General features: G+C 38.6%; 4 protein-coding genes across 4 annotated transcripts; 3 read left to right on the top strand and 1 right to left on the bottom strand.

Moving 5' to 3' along the window:
- Nucleotides 1-625: 625 nt before the first annotated feature.
- LOC311044990 (low-density lipoprotein receptor class A domain-containing protein 1-like) lies at nucleotides 626-1,506 on the top strand (the record flags this gene model as incomplete). The annotated part of the gene is made up of 3 exons (XM_084056799.1): nucleotides 626-776; nucleotides 925-1,053; nucleotides 1,297-1,506. 3 exons carry the CDS (start codon nucleotides 626-628, stop codon nucleotides 1,449-1,451), a joined length of 435 nt encoding a protein of 144 aa, XP_083912925.1. The 3' UTR covers nucleotides 1,452-1,506.
- Nucleotides 1,496-4,406, bottom strand: lrrc42 (leucine rich repeat containing 42). The gene is made up of 7 exons (XM_084057587.1): nucleotides 3,785-4,406; nucleotides 2,914-3,045; nucleotides 2,672-2,793; nucleotides 2,503-2,588; nucleotides 2,316-2,429; nucleotides 2,104-2,188; nucleotides 1,496-1,991 (listed from the first exon to the last, which is right to left on the bottom strand). Exons 1-7 carry the CDS (start codon nucleotides 4,189-4,191, stop codon nucleotides 1,687-1,689), a joined length of 1,251 nt encoding a protein of 416 aa, XP_083913713.1. The 5' UTR covers nucleotides 4,192-4,406; the 3' UTR covers nucleotides 1,496-1,686.
- A 692-nt stretch (nucleotides 4,407-5,098) lies between these two features.
- On the top strand, nucleotides 5,099-14,802 carry yipf1 (Yip1 domain family, member 1). Its single transcript, XM_084057297.1, has 10 exons — nucleotides 5,099-5,243; nucleotides 5,513-5,643; nucleotides 6,371-6,525; nucleotides 6,631-6,711; nucleotides 6,922-7,009; nucleotides 7,932-8,048; nucleotides 8,202-8,368; nucleotides 8,513-8,695; nucleotides 12,769-12,877; nucleotides 14,110-14,802. Exons 2-9 carry the CDS (start codon nucleotides 5,610-5,612, stop codon nucleotides 12,847-12,849), a joined length of 906 nt encoding a protein of 301 aa, XP_083913423.1. The 5' UTR covers nucleotides 5,099-5,243; nucleotides 5,513-5,609; the 3' UTR covers nucleotides 12,850-12,877; nucleotides 14,110-14,802.
- A 1,146-nt stretch (nucleotides 14,803-15,948) lies between these two features.
- LOC311044989 (uncharacterized protein) lies at nucleotides 15,949-16,747 on the top strand (the record flags this gene model as incomplete). The annotated part of the gene is made up of 1 exon (XM_084056798.1): nucleotides 15,949-16,747. One exon carries the CDS (start codon nucleotides 15,949-15,951, stop codon nucleotides 16,699-16,701), a length of 753 nt encoding a protein of 250 aa, XP_083912924.1. The 3' UTR covers nucleotides 16,702-16,747.
- Nucleotides 16,748-16,833: the final 86 nt, after the last annotated feature.

The raw sequence follows: 16,833 nt of genomic DNA, 5'->3' as shown, positions 1-16,833 counted from the left end.
TGATGACTAGATATTATGGTTCTTTTCCATGTCAGAGACATTTGGATGTTCATTCAATTGGAACAGCTACAACACTTGAAGACGGTAAGCTTATTGTTTAAAGTGCTTCCAGTATCACTACAACTCTACAGTTACTGTGATTTAATGATACATTTGTATTATTTAACTACCTAACCGAGATGACAACTATATCCCATACAGGAAGCACGTTTCATCCCCTCACACATTTGTCATGTTCTTAGAAGTAGGAATGGTTCTGATACAAATAGCAAGTTATATCAATTTTAACTTAAGCACATTCTTTGAAATCACTAATCATTGTACAATCTAACTATACATTTTGTTTATAAATCATGCCAACTCATTGTGGTGAAAAGTACCTTCTTATTCCTAGACTGCTGTGGGGAATGCTGTGGGTTCCACTTCTGCAGCAGAAGGACCATCTGTGTTTCTAGTGTTGTGCTGCTATGTCTTACTTTAATTGTGATGGGCGCTGTACTTGCCTTGCTATTAGGCATTCCCAAACCTCCTGGTAAGACACAATGTTTTTCTGGAATATATTGAAATTCTGTTACTGTCATTTTACTAAAACAGTGTTAAAGGTATAGCATTTGTGTTGTTTTTCATGAATCCTACAGTGAACCGTTTATGTTGGACAGAAAAGAATGGCACAGGCTTCCTTTGTGATGACAGAGTGACCTGCATACCACCCTCAGACCTCTGTGATGGAGTCATGAATTGTCTCAGTGGAGCTGATGAGGACAGAGCCATGTGCAGTAATGTACCATGACAGAACTTACTCATTGTATTGTGAATAGAAGAGCGTTGGAAAATGAAATGGGGGCAGGGACATAGAAGTCAGTGGCAAAATTCACAACTACCTTAAATGTGTGTTCTCTTAACTAAATGTGTTTATGTTTTTAGTTGATCTACCCATCCACCTTCCTGGCTATCTTGTCTTTCGATGTGGGAATCCATCCAACTGGATTTTCATTGATCAAAAATGCAACCACATCAATGACTGTGGGGATTGTTCTGATGAGATTGGAACATGTAAGTTTAATATAAAAATCTAAGCTTATTCTACAGCACAGCTGTATACTATTTTTTATGACAGTTAGCTCAACTTATCTCCTCTCCACATAGCAGAACATAATGTATGAATATTTGAATGTGTTTACTTCCTTCCATAGTTTAATTCAGTAGGGCGAGAGCATAAATGAGCTTACAAATCTGTTGCTTACCATTATTTAACTTGTACATGATAAATTGTGTGTAAACTGTGTGTCTTGTTAGATGCTGACTGTCCGCTTTCCTGTAGCATGGGATGGTGGCCCTGCAGTTCTGTGGAATTCCAATATTGTGACTGCATCCCACACAGTTTATGTCAAGATGGCCAACAGCACTGTCACGACTGGTCTGACGAGTACATCTGCACGAAGATAAGCTAGGCTGTGGGCCCATAGAATATAAATAATAGAAAGAACAGTATTCATACGAATTAAAATACATTTATTTGTAAGAAAAAAATTCAATTACCACGTACCAATGTGGTCAAGAAAAAGTGTAGCAATACAACTCTGCACACAACTTTGGAAATGTTTCTGGACCAACCTCAGCTTAAATATTAAGAGCGTAGCAAGTCCAGCATGGTTCCTATTCTCAGTCCAATATTAACAACATGCCTCAATAGTTGTCCAGCAGGTCCATGTCCTCTGCTGTCAGAGTTGACGAGGAGAAACGCTTTGATGGAGGACTATGATGTTGACTGTGACTGTCATTGTTCTGTGATTCACGCTGCCTTTTTTTGACACTATGTCTGGAAAGCTGTTTGTAAAACCTTGATGTGCCAGACAGTTTAATCTCAGTCATCGGATTGTTCTCTTGTGGTTTGCAGAAATGCAGTCTGTCCTGCTTGTCTTTTTCTTCCATCTCCTCCTGTGCCAACGGCATTGCGTGCAAAACGTCTCTGACAAATTTCTGCCTGCCAACTGGAAAATAAAGCATTTTAAAGACTGCTATATCTGGTGAGTGATGTTCATGCTGGATAGCAGTAAAGTTTATGGCTGCAATGCGAATGTCATAGAACAAAGGACAACTCACAAAAGTGAAGTGCTGATTTTCTGGATTCCCCAATCTCTTTCTGTTTTGGCATCTGCGTTGCATTTTTTTCCCATTGGTTTATAACCTGAAAATAAAAGACAAACATTTGTTTATTAATATCATCAATTTAGGTTCTTGACTGATAGATGTATACATGTATACACCAAGTCTAATACTGTATTCTTCTAACAATAAACTTAAAGACATTTTACCTGTTCTGCCCAACCTTCCGTTTTACATTTTGAATGATCAAAAATCTCCAGTGGTTGTTCAGAACAAACAAGCCCCATCAGGTCCCATAGGGTTGATTTTAGTGACGTGCCAAGCTGTAAATATGAACAACATTTAAAATCTCAACACTGCTACATTGCAGGCAGCAAAATATCACTGTAAACTCACCTTCAACTTAGCCCCTGATAAATCAAGCTTTTCTACTTTCGGGAGGCAGGCAAGATATCCAATAGCCCTTTCAGAGATAGGGTTGTCTGTGTAATAAATTTAAAAAGTAGAATTGATCAACATCATTCATTACATTTTGATGAATGAAGGGGTACAGACAGTGACTCACAGGATAGATCCAGGACTTGTAGACGGCTCAGGCCCCTTTTCATCATAATCCTGATGGGTGCGGTCAATGTTTGTAGGCCAACATCCGACAGATTGTTCCCTCCGATGAAGAGCTGAACCAGGCTACGGCAGAGAAGATGAAATCAGACAAAAGGTAACATTTACAACATGCATTGTTTATATTTGGTTTCCTATATAATTTATCCAACACTTTTAAAACCAAGTACAGTATGGAAATATTACCTGGCCAATGACCCAGATGTGAGATGCTGGAAAATGTCATGACTGTCTCCTAGTCCGCATCCAAAGAGATCCAGGGACTTCAAACTATGAAACGTTTTGATTTCATCTATCCTTTCTGACAAGAGAGCAAACCTACAAAAGAAATCAAATGCCCATGTTGCTGCTCAAGACAACACTTACTGTGTAAGATGGGGGCGCTACAACACTACAGACCTAATCTTGGATCACAAGACGGTCCTCTGTCATGGCCGTTTTGGATGATCTTCAAAATAGTGTTTGCACTGTCTCCCTTTTTGGTCCGTACATCTACATAAACGTTCAGGTTTCAAATATAAAGTGCTTACCCCATGGCCACGGATGTTACAATTATGTTCGGGCCCTCAGAAGTACATGCATATTCCGTATTGTGCAATAAAAAGCATTTTAATCCGATTGGTGCCCATTTTATCCGTATGCTTTCAACTAACGCGACCCTATCGGTTGGGAGGTGTATTGCACCCTGATACATTATAGCGCTGAGAAAATGGCCACCGATCGGATTAAAATGCTTTTTATTGAACAATACGGAATATACGGTTACTTCTGAGAGCCCGTACAGAATTGTAACATCCGTGGCCATGGGGTAAACACTTTAAATTTGAAATCTGAACGTTTATGTAGATGTACGGACCAAAAAGGGAGAAAGTGCAAACACTATTTTGAAGATCCTATCATACTGTCAGATGACAGTCTGGTATCAAGGCTACGTACTGCTACCGACTCTATCCGATCTACAAGCTCAGAACGCGTTGCATTGTGAGCTTGTAGATCTACTATTTTCAAAAGATTGTTTTATACAAAACTTGTGAAATGGGACATTCTGCACGTATACCTGTTTCGTAGACAAAGGGATCCAAGTATCATGTCCCCATAGGCATCGCTGAACAACTGCAGGGCCCTGGGGGCCGTGTCTGGCTCCAAAAACACACGTTTCTCCTCAGATGCTGCGAACAGCCTCTCTCCTATTTGTTCAGGGAAGCCGACCAGAGACTCCACACAGTGGATGTTGTCGGCTATGAACGTCAGGCAGAGATCAAAGAGGGGTTTGGTCGAGTATCTCAGACTTCCCTCTGCGTTGTAAGTGAACATGAAGTGTTCTTTATTCAACACTAGAGGTTTTGTCCCTTTGCATGATGATGACACAGACTTTGTCTCCTTGAGGACAATGCCTTTGACAAGGCGGAGCTTTCCTCTCTCGCGGACATAAACCGTGCTGTCAGCATCAGGATGATCACACATTTCGACTGCAAAAAAACGAGGTTGTTTAGGTCAGTTTGTTGGTTTAGCCACTAGCTAGTGGCCAGAAACTGCTGCTGCTTGCTACTACTTTACGTCAGTATCACAGTTTTGCCAGAGGGAACCAAACGCGATTTGGATAAAACAATCTTCTGCCCGATTTGTTTTTGTTTAGTTTTGTTGTAGCCGCCGTCTGATTCTAACTTCTATGACTTGTGTAAATACTGCGCGTAAATAATATCTAACCGGACGTTACGTACAAGGTTGCCATATTTTGTGAGAGAAATAAGCAGCCAGGTCTAGGAAAACAAGCCCAAAAGAAGTAATAACTAGGACACATGACACGAGCACTTAAACCTATGTCCATTGGCTATTTGAAAATAGCAGATCTACAAGCTCACAACCCGTTGCATCGTGACGCGTTGAGAGATGGTAGATCTACTATATTCAAAAACTCTTGAAATAAAATGTGTAATATGTGGAACATTGTGAAACATTCTAACAACACAAATGCTCCCTGACACAAAACATTTTCATGAAAAAAAATTGAGAACCACTGGTGTAATTTTTTTTTGAAGCAAGCCTAAATAAGCAAGTACACTTTAGAAACAATTCCAAAAAAACGCAACCAGCAACTACCAATATTTACAAACAAATTTACAGAAATAATAAGCCCAAAGTCGCTTATAATAAGCGGACATGGCAACACTGGTTACATGCGTAAATAAAACCTTACCGGACGTGACGTAGACATTCTTGTCGTTAGCCTCTTTGCTTTGATATCAAAATAAAGGTTCACATGAGAGATGAACGTTGTAGTCATTCCGATGCAATCGTTTATTTTAACTACAATATAATCAAGATTAAACGTGCATAGATACACAATGTGGAAATAAATGTGCACATATTTCCTTCGTATAACCATGCTCTAAATCGTATTAATTAAAAAATATATATTCCTAACTCTTATTTTGAAATAAACATAAGAACGCTAATGTTATGTTGTCCTGAACTGAGAGAGGAGTGACATGATTTCTGGGACCAAACAGAACAACGTAAGTGTTTCATGACTATATACATTACTAAATGATAAATGTACACGTATTATTTTATATACGATAAAGCCACACATCCTACTGTAGTAGCATTAGTGATAGCAGTATTGTCAAAACAGAACGACGTGGCATTGTGTACACAGCTGAGCTAACGCTAACTTTTGCATATGTATGCTTCACTGTATGTATGTATGTACTGTAAACATGTTTTGCTTGAAAACGGGGAATGATTAATATATCGTCTATTATATGTTTTATGCTCTTCACAGCTGACTTAGCAACAAGTGGTTGTTAAACTTCCTAAATTGGGGCTAAGCTGTCCCTTTGAGATCGTTATCTTCCGGATAATACAGAGAATCCTTCTAAATGGCGTCCCTAGACGATCATTTTCAATTTAAAGGTGTGGTTACATTTCTCCCTGATTACATAGTTGAACTGGTCTGATTAGTCATAATTGGACCTAAACGTTGACTGAGCATCCATCTTCATTGAATGCTCTCTGCATATGCAGTGGTGGAAAAGTACTATTTTATTTTTTACTTAAGTAAAAGTATCTATACCATCATGTAGAAATTATCTGTTACAAGTAAAAGTACAGTATTCAAAATGTACTTGAGTAAAAAGCACAGAAGTATTGGCATCAAAATATTCTTAAAGTACCAAAAGTAAAAGTGCTCATTATGCAGAATCATTTCACGAATGTATGAAAATCCTTTGAAAATAGCAGATCTACAAGTTCACAATGCACCCGTTGTTAGCTTGTAGATCGGCTATTTTCTAATAGCCAAAGTATATAGGGCCGAAGTGGTTATGTTTTGTAATCATAATCAAAATCTGCAAACGATTGTGGCGTAGAAGTACAATATTTGCCTCTGAGATGTAGTGGAGTAGAAGTAAAAGTATTGAAAATGGAAAATACTCAGTAGAGTAAGATTTGTACTTGAGTACAGTATCTCAGTAAATTTACTTAGTTACTTTCCACCACTGTGCATATGTATAGTTACATTTAGATATAACATTAATATCATAACCAAATAATGACTTTACCTAGCAGTAACGTTACTTTTTCTTCAAACGTTTTTTTTTTTTTTTATAATTGAAAGACCTGCATATTTCTTTCTTGTAAGACTTTGAGGAGGCAGACAATCTGCTGGGAGGCAACAGAGATGCCATCACCATCAGCATTGAAGATGAGGATGTCCACACACACAAGCAGAGCAGACTATCTGGGATGACTGCAGAGGACCATGAGGACACACTTGCTGATGACGACAAGGCTGAGGTATGCACACGGGGAGGCATTAGCAGTCATAGTGCAAATGTTACAGGCACCTAACATATTCAATATGATTTAACAAATACATATCTGTTTAAACTTTCTTTTTAGCTACTCGGTGGACAAAAGAAAAGTGCCCCTTTCTGGACGTTTGAATACTACCAAACATTCTTTGACGTTGAGACACATCAGGTAGTCTGCTCTCTGTCATACACTCATTTATGAATCGCTTTGACATGTATCCGAACAATGTGTTATAGCATGTTTAGTCCAAATCATGAATATTTACTGACCTACAACAATGTTTTGGAAATTGCAGTAGTTCATGTTGCATTTTTTAAATGTATTTTTCAATTACTTGTTGAGCCCTAACAGTATGTCAATGCTAACATTATCATTCAGGTGAAGGATAGAATCTTTGGATCGGTACTGCCATGGCCCGGAAAGAACTTTATTCATCTCTACATTCGCAGAAACCCTGATCTCTATGGTTAGTAACAACAATCATCATCTCATTTTCATTGTGTGTCCTCACTTATTCCCACATATAAAAGCACATACAATATATCAGGCTCAAGAGCAGGCTCTAGTGTCTTTGGTGACAGATTTGGATGAAAGGATGACCTAAATAGATGGTGTCGAGTTGGGTTTTCTCATTTAACAAGTAAACCATTGCATACTCTACCCAAGCAACGTGTGCAACAGCACAAACGCAAGGGGAATTCCTTGCAATCTTGTGTTGTGTAGTTCCAAATTTGTAAACCGTCATTTCAGATACTGCTCAACAAGCCACTACTAAAAAGATCTTCATCTGTATAAACAGAACAACATGGTTGCACACTTTGAAGAGATTCTGGCAAAAATCAATTTGTGGCTTCAGGCATCTTCATGAAACTTCATCACTACTGCATGCTGCCAGGAATGTGATGATTGTTCTGTATAAAAGCACACATTCCTCCACAGGGGCCAGTTCTAAATACCCCTCTCTAGCATCACATTGGCCTAAGGTAGTACATCAATGAACCCAGAAAGCTTGCATATGTCATACACTTGTGTTAGTGTATTGCACACCTTGTGTAGAGTACTGTATGTAACAGGCCTAGAGTCTGAAAGCCCAGCTGGCGGCACCTAGAGGCTGTACAACTCTTTACATCCAACTGGATCAAAGGGGGTTGAACCCGCTGACCCAGAGACATTAATACAGGTATCCTTAGGATTGTACATTATTGGAAACGCTGAAACATTACATTTAGTTGATCTGTTGTAGTTCAAGTACACAAGAGATGTTAATATACTGTATATTATCAGGATTATAATTTCCCCCCCAAAAAATCATCCTAACCTATGATTTATCCTCAGTCCTTTCATGTTCCTCTTCCCCTTTTTGTAATGCTTTCTTCCTGTTATTTTAGGACCATTTTGGATTTGTGCGACCCTTGTGTTCGCCATTGCCATCAGTGGAAACATATCAAACTTCCTAGTGCATCTTGGCAAACCAAAGCACAAATACGTGCCTGAATTTAAAAAAGGTTTGTTTTATTTTCTTTGCCATTCATAAACAGAACAGGCTGAATATTAATATTACTCAACATCTTCAGCATAATGATGGTAAAAAAGAAAATTATAAGCACTTACAGCTCTGCCAGAACGTCACTTTATTTTTCTGTGTTCTGTTTTTCCAGTGACCATGGCAGCAACAGCGATCTATAGCTATGCTTGGCTGGTGCCTCTTGCCCTCTGGGGTGTCCTGTTGTGGCGAAATAACAAGGTCATGAACCTGGTGTCGTATTCCTTTATGGAGATTGTCTGTGCCTACGGATATTCCCTTTCCATTTACATTCCTGCAGTGGTAGGTGGTCTCAATTGTAGCATAGTTTACCCAGAGCTACTTGAAAATGAGTTGTCCTTGTATTTGTGAATTTGCCTGTGGTTGAATTTATTCCATGTATTCCATGAATTTTTATTTGTTTACATTTCCCTGTTTGGAAACCAGGTGCTGTGGATCATCCCAGCTGAACCGCTGAGGTGGTGCACCATCGCTGTGGCGCTCTGTCTCTCTGGCTCAGTACTGGTGTTGACTTTCTGGCCTGCGGTCAGGGACGACCACCCCAGGGTTGCCATAGCAATCATGGCATCCATCGTGGCTTTCAACGTCCTACTGGCCGTGGGATGTAAGGTAATCGCACATGTTCAAACAGTGTCCAGCTACAGTTGCGGTGCTGATTCCACATAATTTTTCACGTGACGTAGACCCTGCACTTTAGTGATATGGAAAGTAAAGTTGTTTTGGGGAAATGAGATACAGCACCCAATGGCCTGCTTTGGTGAACCACATCTTTACTGACCCAGTTTAGCGGAAACGATTGCACCAATCTCATTTGCCCTCAGTCACCCTTTAACTCAGCTGTATGCGACTGCAGGAGACCAAACTAAATAAGTCGCTGAGAGGCGATGAGTTGGGCCATTTTATTGTCTGACATGCTCCGCTTAAACAAAAGGAAGATTAGCTGGACCCAAACAATGCGTTTTAAGGGGTTTTATTAAAGCTACATAAAGAACTTACTAAATGGTTCTCAAAGTTATAGCAAGACAATCACAGCGATCAAAACAATAAAGCAAATATAGCAAATAAAGCGGTCAACAAAAAATACGGCTTCCCACCCACCCCCTCTCTCTGTCGGTTCTCAGCAGGTGAACAGGTGAGGCTTTTGAGGTAACCAGGTATTCGCCCTTATGCCCGTGACCAAATATATAAACAACCAACATAAACAAAACATAATCAGAATAACAATAAACCCATTCATGATTGCAATAAACCAATTCATGGCTCGTACATCAGCTATCTGTCTTTTGAATGCTTTTCCACTAGGCCATATTTTGAAAACAACAATTTATTGAGGTTTTCACATTAAGCAACTATGGGCTTGATAATACGTACGTTAATTTGGATCAACGGTGTGGTGGAAGATCTAAACATGTACGATAGGTGGTTATTCTGCTTACATTTATAACCTTCCAAATAATTGCAGCTCCATGACTACACAAGAACGTCCTCCTGTAACATTAATAGTCCGCTGTCTGACTGACAGCTGTCATTGTTGGTAGAACCCATGTCTTATTGTGGCCACTTTTTAACGTCATTTTATGTCACAACCACCAATCGTGGAAGGTAGCGGCAGACTAATATGACCCTTTTTTACTTCTGTTGGTTGTTTTCACACATTATTAATTACTTATACGTGTCACTCAAATGAGAAATGAGTGACGGAAACTCCTGTGTACTGACGGAAACTCCTGAATACTCATTTGCAGTACAGTTCTCTGCTAATGAGCTGTAATGTCCCTGCAAGTAACATTAGATAAAGGCATAATAAAGGACATTATTTGTAATGAACGCATAACAGTATAATAGTTTAAAGTCATGAATTTGCGGTACAATTTTATTGTAATAATTAAGTGGAAATAACATTAAATAAAGGCATAATAAAGAACACATTATTTCTAATTAGGCTTTGTTAGGCTTTGGTCTTATGCAAATTCTTACTAGACCATAATATAGGAATTATTTTGTATAATTAGGGTATACCAGTGTCTAATAAAAGGCATATTCTTTCCAATTACAAAGACATTATTTCTAATTATGCCTTATTACATCTAATTACGTGTACCGCAAATTGGGCTCTGACCCAAATAAATGTGTACAAGATATTAGCGTTTCACTTCACTTAATTTTACAGTGGCCCATATTCAGGGATTTGCTTGCTCCTTTGTCATAATGAAATAAAATATAATTAAGTCTAGCCATATAGTCATGCTTCTAAGACTGTGTTCTGAATACTCACTACTAATGTTATAGTGTACTTGAGGTGTCAAGTAAACCTGTGTATGAGATTAAACTAAGTTTATGTATACTATAATAATGATAATATCTCAGATTTATATAGCGCTTTTCCTGGTACTCAAAGTCACCTTACCTGGGGGCTGGGGAAGGGAGAAATAAAACAAAAAAGGATCAACTTTAATAGGAAAATCAGAGTAAAATAAATCAAAACAGTAGAACAATAAAGCAATATTAAAGATGTGGGTTTTGAGAGCGGATTTGAAGGATGGGAGAATCATGATGAAAGAATGACTGGGAGCAAGTACATCAACATGCTGAGTGTAGTTATAGTTTTGCACCACCTCATAAATTATGTACACATTTTGTAACACTTAAATGAACACCTATTCTCATACATATTTACTGACTTATTTTTTAATGATACTAACCTGACATGCGAGAAGGGGTATAATATTTCATTCAATGAAATCTAATGACAGGCATGTGTTTGATTGAAGGAAATTTAATAACAAATTAATATTTTATTATTCAGATTAGATTGAAAATGTTTATCTATCATGTTAAATGTTTTACTCTGTGTCACTGTATGACTAATAGTCTCTGTCTCTCTCTCTCACACACACACACACACACACACACACACACAGACAAAAATGAAAATGTACATCACAGAAAATATTAAGTGTAATCATTGTGAGAGCGTTTGTGTGCGTGCCAGCCTGCGTCATGTGTGGTTAGCGATTAAAATATGGGCTAGAAAGGGGAAGGTCTCATACCAAGTGGACTGAAATTGAGAGCTTTTCTTAGGAGCAGTTTCATCCATTTTCACTTTTCAGCAGCAAACTGAGCCGAGCGGGTACAGTGATGAGTGACGCACATCAGGCGGGGTTGTTTGCACATGCATTGCACATGAAATCAGGAGATTAACAGAAATTACAAATTGGGAGCACAACGGGAGAAGGGGTTAAAAAGAGGGAGACTCCCGCTAGATGACCTGTGTGTTGCGGAAATGTTCATGTCCGATTCGCAGGTTCATGTCAATCACGGCTAGCAATATGTCGGCAACTGACATCACTGACAAGTAACATTTGCTAGGAACATAGTATTCACTATCTAACAAACTTAACAAACAATTCAAATGCTACACAAACAAACATATGATTGAACTTTAGGAAGACACTGGAGCAGCCAAGACAGACAATTTTAAGCCTTTTTATTAAAGATGCTGTGTTTAGAAGGCATGGCTAATGTTTAGATGTTAGTACATCTTCATCAGAGTCAGCTATGACTGCTGCTGCTCCAGTGTCTTCCTTACGTTTGCTGCTATGTCTCGCTTCTGTCACTCACCCAACCTGTACGTTTGCTGCTGTGTCCCTCTTCTGTCACTCACCCAACCTTTACGTTTGCTGCTGTGTCCCTCTTCTGTCACTCACCCAACCTGTATTTTTAAGCTCTCATTACTGAGCACATGCCCAAATAAACATATTGAGGCCTGTCCTCTGTATTTAGAATGGCCTTGATGAAGCAAAAATTTTGCCTTGTATTTTCATGTTGACATCATGCACATGATTGACAGTGGGGAAATCACTGGCTTCACTGTAGGTCACTCAACATCACCTCTGCCAGAGACGCAATGCTGCACAATCACATTTTTCAGGTCATGTCTAGGTTCATGAGAAGAAGGTGTGGTGGGGGTGGGGTAAACAGTCCTGTACACAATATCTGAGCTGAAGAGACCAGCGTTGTTCAAAGGATTCAAATTGTCATGCTGATAAACATAGCTGTCCAAATTAATATGTGCCTCTTATCATGTCATATATTATTGCCCCAGGATCTGTATATCGTGTGATCACTCTTAACATCCTAATTTCATGTCAGATATTATATGTATGTTTTATCATCCAATTATGATACATTTCTGATAGTGGTATCAGTGTTGGAACAACGTTATCATTAGTGGATCATCTTTTTGCTTTTTATTGATCAAGTCAAGGACGTATGGTCACCACACTAACCGGTTGTCCACCAGGGTGCCTATACAATGCCAATTTTGATATCTCTTCCTCTGTGTGTAGAAGGATTATTAGTCGGTGTCAAGTTTGCAACCTAGAATTTATGACCCGGGTCTTTAAAGGTCATTAAGCATATTGGGGCATTTCCTTGTGTGAACTCAGTCAGGACTGCAGAGGGATCAGATGTCTAATTAGGTTCATGTAATTAGTCTGCGAAGCTTGTTAGTGTCTGAAACCATTTAGACACTAACAAGCTTAATGTGAATGTGAATGGGTACAAATGGAATCAAATGGACCCTTACGGAGGACACATTCTGTGTTACTGTCTGCTGTTTGGATTCACTCATGCTCATGTTTTGTTAATCTCTTTTTTCCTTTTTCTTCTTTCCTATCCAGGCTTATTTCTTCAGCAAACCAGAACCGGTTATGCAGGATGACGTTACAGCTCCAGAGGTCAAGGCATATAGTCCATCATAAAGTCCCTGATCTCTTTCATTGTTTAAAGGTGAATAGCAGTGTCATAGAATAAGTTCTGTTTTACTGAAATTGTAATTTTCCTCAACCATTGTTAAGGCCTTTTTGGTATTTTTAAAACGAATGCATCTCCTGCACACAATTATTTTATACATTAAATGGATTCTAGGTAACTTTAAGCCTAAATTTAAAAATATTTATACATCTTTTTTTTTTGCATTTTTTCCCCTCTATCAGCCACTATATAATGATGCTGGGTTGTTTTCCTGCATTGAAACACAGTCCTCTTTCTGAAATCTGTATTTTCCCTACTATTTGTGCGCGTCCGTGTGAACTGTCCTATCAGCGTCCTCGCTCAATATTCTGTGATTGACAGCGAAGGTTGGCCAATCAGGTGGCGAGTTCAAGTGAAACCGAATGGAACCGAGTCCAGCCTGAGTGCACCCGAGCAAAAACGAGTGGCAGCCATCTTGTTATTTTTTCCGGTTTTAAAACGCTCTCAAACTTCTTTTTTGAGGCACGGAATTTACCTTTAAGATATCGTTTGGATAGAATTTAGTTGTTTAACTTCATATATGTGGTCAATTTATCATGACAGAGCCTATTTAAAAATAAAAATTCAGAGCAGGGGCGGGCATTGACACGCATTGTATCTGAATAAAGCAACCTATTTTCTGCATGGCCCGTCCACCCTACTAAAGGAATGTGTACACACGTTATACAGTATCCATTGCCACTGCACAGACAGAACTGATCTGTGTTTTAAATGGACCCTCGTTCACATACATTTCATTAGCTTAAAGGGATTGTTCACCCCCAAAATTACTTTTTTCTATTGATTAGTCACCATGGAGACTTATTTTTTGTTTTTTGTCTGAAATTGATGACCGGCGGTCTCTCACCGGATACATCTTTCCACCGATCAAATTATTGGCTTAGGAATGAGACAAAACAAAGAAATCTCCATGAATTCACAGCTTCATGGTGTGTGTAATTGATAGAAAATAAGTACTTTAATTTACTACTCCTTTAATTTATTATACAAATGACAATAATGATTGATTCTTATTCTTCTGATTATGATTAGAATATACCTTTTCATATGTATGTACATTCTCAATCAAATATAGCCACATGTTGATATCTTTTACTGTTTGAACGGCTACAAGGGACATTATATGGGCTTGTTTACACGTGATACCAGACTTCCTGTACAAGATTTCGTCTTCCCCACATCAAGTGTTATTTGTTTTTGAATTGCAGGTTCTCCCGTTGCCTTATTAGAGGGAATCAGGTTGCCGTAAATGGTGAAGTCATGGGTCGTCTGGATTTCACCTGTGCTTGCCTATTCTGTCCAAGCCATTAAGACTCAATCTCCTTGGTCCAGCTGCGTGACCTCTGAAAATGAACACTCGTAGCAAGTATGTTATTTCTAATGGGATGGGTTCTAAACTTCCTTAAAGATATACAGCTTATACATATAAGGTGTTACTGAGCTGAGAACATGCTCTCTCAGTATGATGTTATCCTCTTTATTGTTAAATATTTAGATGACCCCTGCTTACTGTTTATGGTTTTGAAGGCATTTTGTATATACAATTTCATATTGTTGTTTCCCCCCCTCCCCTTTTAATGGTATGTAGCCAGTACATTCGTTGTACTTTATGTACAGTATATGTGCTGCAAGAATGACACTTTTGTTAGTTTGTATATGTCAGATTTATAACAAGCACAAAAAATAACTGCATTTTATCTGGATTAGAATATACAAGTGCCCTAATTTTAATGCCAAAGTCTCATTCTAATTTCACATGGGATGTGTAATTTGTGTAACTATCTCTTAAGGACTTTGTCTTATTGTGAGACATTGTATTTGACTGGAATCAATGTGTGTTTTTCTTCTAATAATGTATCTGTTCATAAGTGTTGGGGGGGAATAAAACACATACAATGAGACATTCAATGTACATTTGAACATTACTTTTCTATCACACAAAAGGAAATATATTGATTATTGAAAGAACATGAATATAATGTTTAAAAGTAAATAAATTGATGATAAATTAAATCTTCCCTAGACCTAAGAAGCTTTTTACACAAACACAAACTGAAGCTTCAAATAGTATAAACCTGAAAAGCAACTACAAATTATATTGACACTGGTGGGACCAAGTGTAGACCACAAATGTGGTATATAGTGTAAAGGATTTTAGTTATAATCGATTATCTTGGGTCATTTTGAATGTTTAACTTGATATAATTTGTTGGAAGTTAGAATCTGTTAATTATACAATATATATAATTGTAGTCATTACAATGACCTTTCAGACTTTCCATACAACTAGTGCCAGTCAGTCCAGGAGGTCTGGGGAAAGTGTATCTATGACTGTGTATGTCAGCTGCAGACAATGTCGATGCAAGCTAGTACATCTGTACAATTTGAAATTTTAAATATTTAAGGATGCGATTGTAACCAATAGGGGCACAAGTAATTGCAGCATCCCTAAGGACAAGCCCTTACTTAGTGGACCTTTTGGCTACTGCTACATGTTTTCCAATGCATCAATCTGAAAAGATGTGTGGTCTGCAGCAACAGATAGAATCTACAGTATCATTGTTTGGCTGCTTGGCTCGACTGCAGTGGAAAATTATATTAATAGCCTGCTCCAGTATTTTGGGCTGTTTTTTAATCTTGTGGTCAGAACACAAATATCCCAAGTCAAGTGTGTGTATTTGTAATCGTTTCTGACACAAAAAAAAGGGTTTAGGATTTGCCTTAATTAACAAAACAGAAAAAAATGTTACTTGAAACTGTGTCAAGGGGTGGTGGTGGCCTAATTAATGGTCATTCTAGCCCTAGCTTTGAGTTACACTGGAGCTGGCTCTCAAACAGATAACACTAGTAGCAGAATGTCACCTGCCTCAGACTCGTGCATGCAGACTGCCGCTCTTGTTTTTTAAGTGGATTTATGAGTGGATGGTGTCCCAAATGAGAATTATTTTCAGCCATTTGTAAGTAGTAATGATTTGTCATTTCCATTGGATGTTTTTTTGTAATAATGCAGTTTTGATTACTTTGTGACGGTGAGACTTGAATTCAAGATGGCCACGTCAAATGGCAAAGACAAAGTGTCCAAATTTGAGACGTTAAGACTGTTGGAAAAATGCAGAAAGGAAAGGGACGATGCTGTACACAGAGAGAGTGTTTTCAGGGAAAAACTGAGATCGTACGAAACAAGGATGCGCTCCACAGAGGCACTAAAACAGAAATTTAAGACTCTAACCACAGACAACAAGGAGCTGAGGAAACAAGTGAAAACTCTTCGTTCTGAGATTGGACTTGAGGCCAATCCCAAATTCAATGGAAAAACCACAAAGGACATAATCAGTGATCTGCATGAGAAAGAGCGTCAGTGTGCTTCCTTGGTTGAAAAGGCTGGAAAACTGAGCTTGACTATTGATGATTTGACATCAGAGTTGGCAAATACAGTCACCTCTAAAACTCTTCTGGAGGACCAGGTGGTATCACTGCAGCAGAACCTGAAGGATATGACAAATAATCAGCGTCGTTTGCTGAAATTGTGGGAGGACAAGAAGGGTCAAAGAGAGCAGCTTTCTCTTCCTGCAATTTCCCAGAGACCGGGACAGAAGCCATTGGTCCATAAGGCAGTCCAAACTGAGATGTCCATCAGTTCATCCCAAAAGCTGCCAGTCAATGCATTTGAGACCAAGCCGTTCCGTCGAGATAGTGATAAAAAGTCCATGTTGGATAAACACAGTTTCACAAATGGCAATAATCATCATCATGACAAGAAAGCTTTTGTACATGATGAGACTAAAGGTTTTCATAACTGACAATGGCACATTGACTGATAATCCTTGACAGCCTGATTTATATTGTTCTTACTGCCTCTTTCAAAAAGAACCACAGAAACACAGTCTGGCTGAGCTGGATGTACATGATGCAAAATTAAGGCTCTTTTGTCC

This window comes from Gymnoscopelus microlampas, assembly GCF_963454915.1.
Source record: "Gymnoscopelus microlampas genome assembly, chromosome: 5".
Classification (NCBI taxonomy): Eukaryota; Metazoa; Chordata; class Actinopteri; order Myctophiformes; family Myctophidae; genus Gymnoscopelus; species Gymnoscopelus microlampas.
Note: the sequence above shows the minus strand (reverse complement) of the source record. Positions and strands in the feature narration are given on the sequence as shown.

What these genes read in the sequence shown, in the direction of transcription:
- lrrc42 (XM_084057587.1), bottom strand. Translation starts at nt 4,191, where the DNA reads ATGTGTGATCATCCTGATGCTGACAGCACGGTTTATGTCCGCGAGAGA. An exon ending in ACAAGTCCTGGATCTATCCT is followed by an intron (nt 2,589 to 2,671) that starts GTGAGTCACTGT and finishes TTTATTACACAG; the next exon opens with ACAACCCTATCTCTGAAAGG. An exon ending in TATCAGGGGCTAAGTTGAAG is followed by an intron (nt 2,430 to 2,502) that starts GTGAGTTTACAG and finishes TCATATTTACAG; the next exon opens with CTTGGCACGTCACTAAAATC.
- yipf1 (XM_084057297.1), top strand. Translation starts at nt 5,610, where the DNA reads ATGGCGTCCCTAGACGATCATTTTCAATTTAAAG. An exon ending in CTGATGACGACAAGGCTGAG is followed by an intron (nt 6,526 to 6,630) that starts GTATGCACACGG and finishes CTTTCTTTTTAG; the next exon opens with CTACTCGGTGGACAAAAGAA. An exon ending in TTGACGTTGAGACACATCAG is followed by an intron (nt 6,712 to 6,921) that starts GTAGTCTGCTCT and finishes ATTATCATTCAG; the next exon opens with GTGAAGGATAGAATCTTTGG.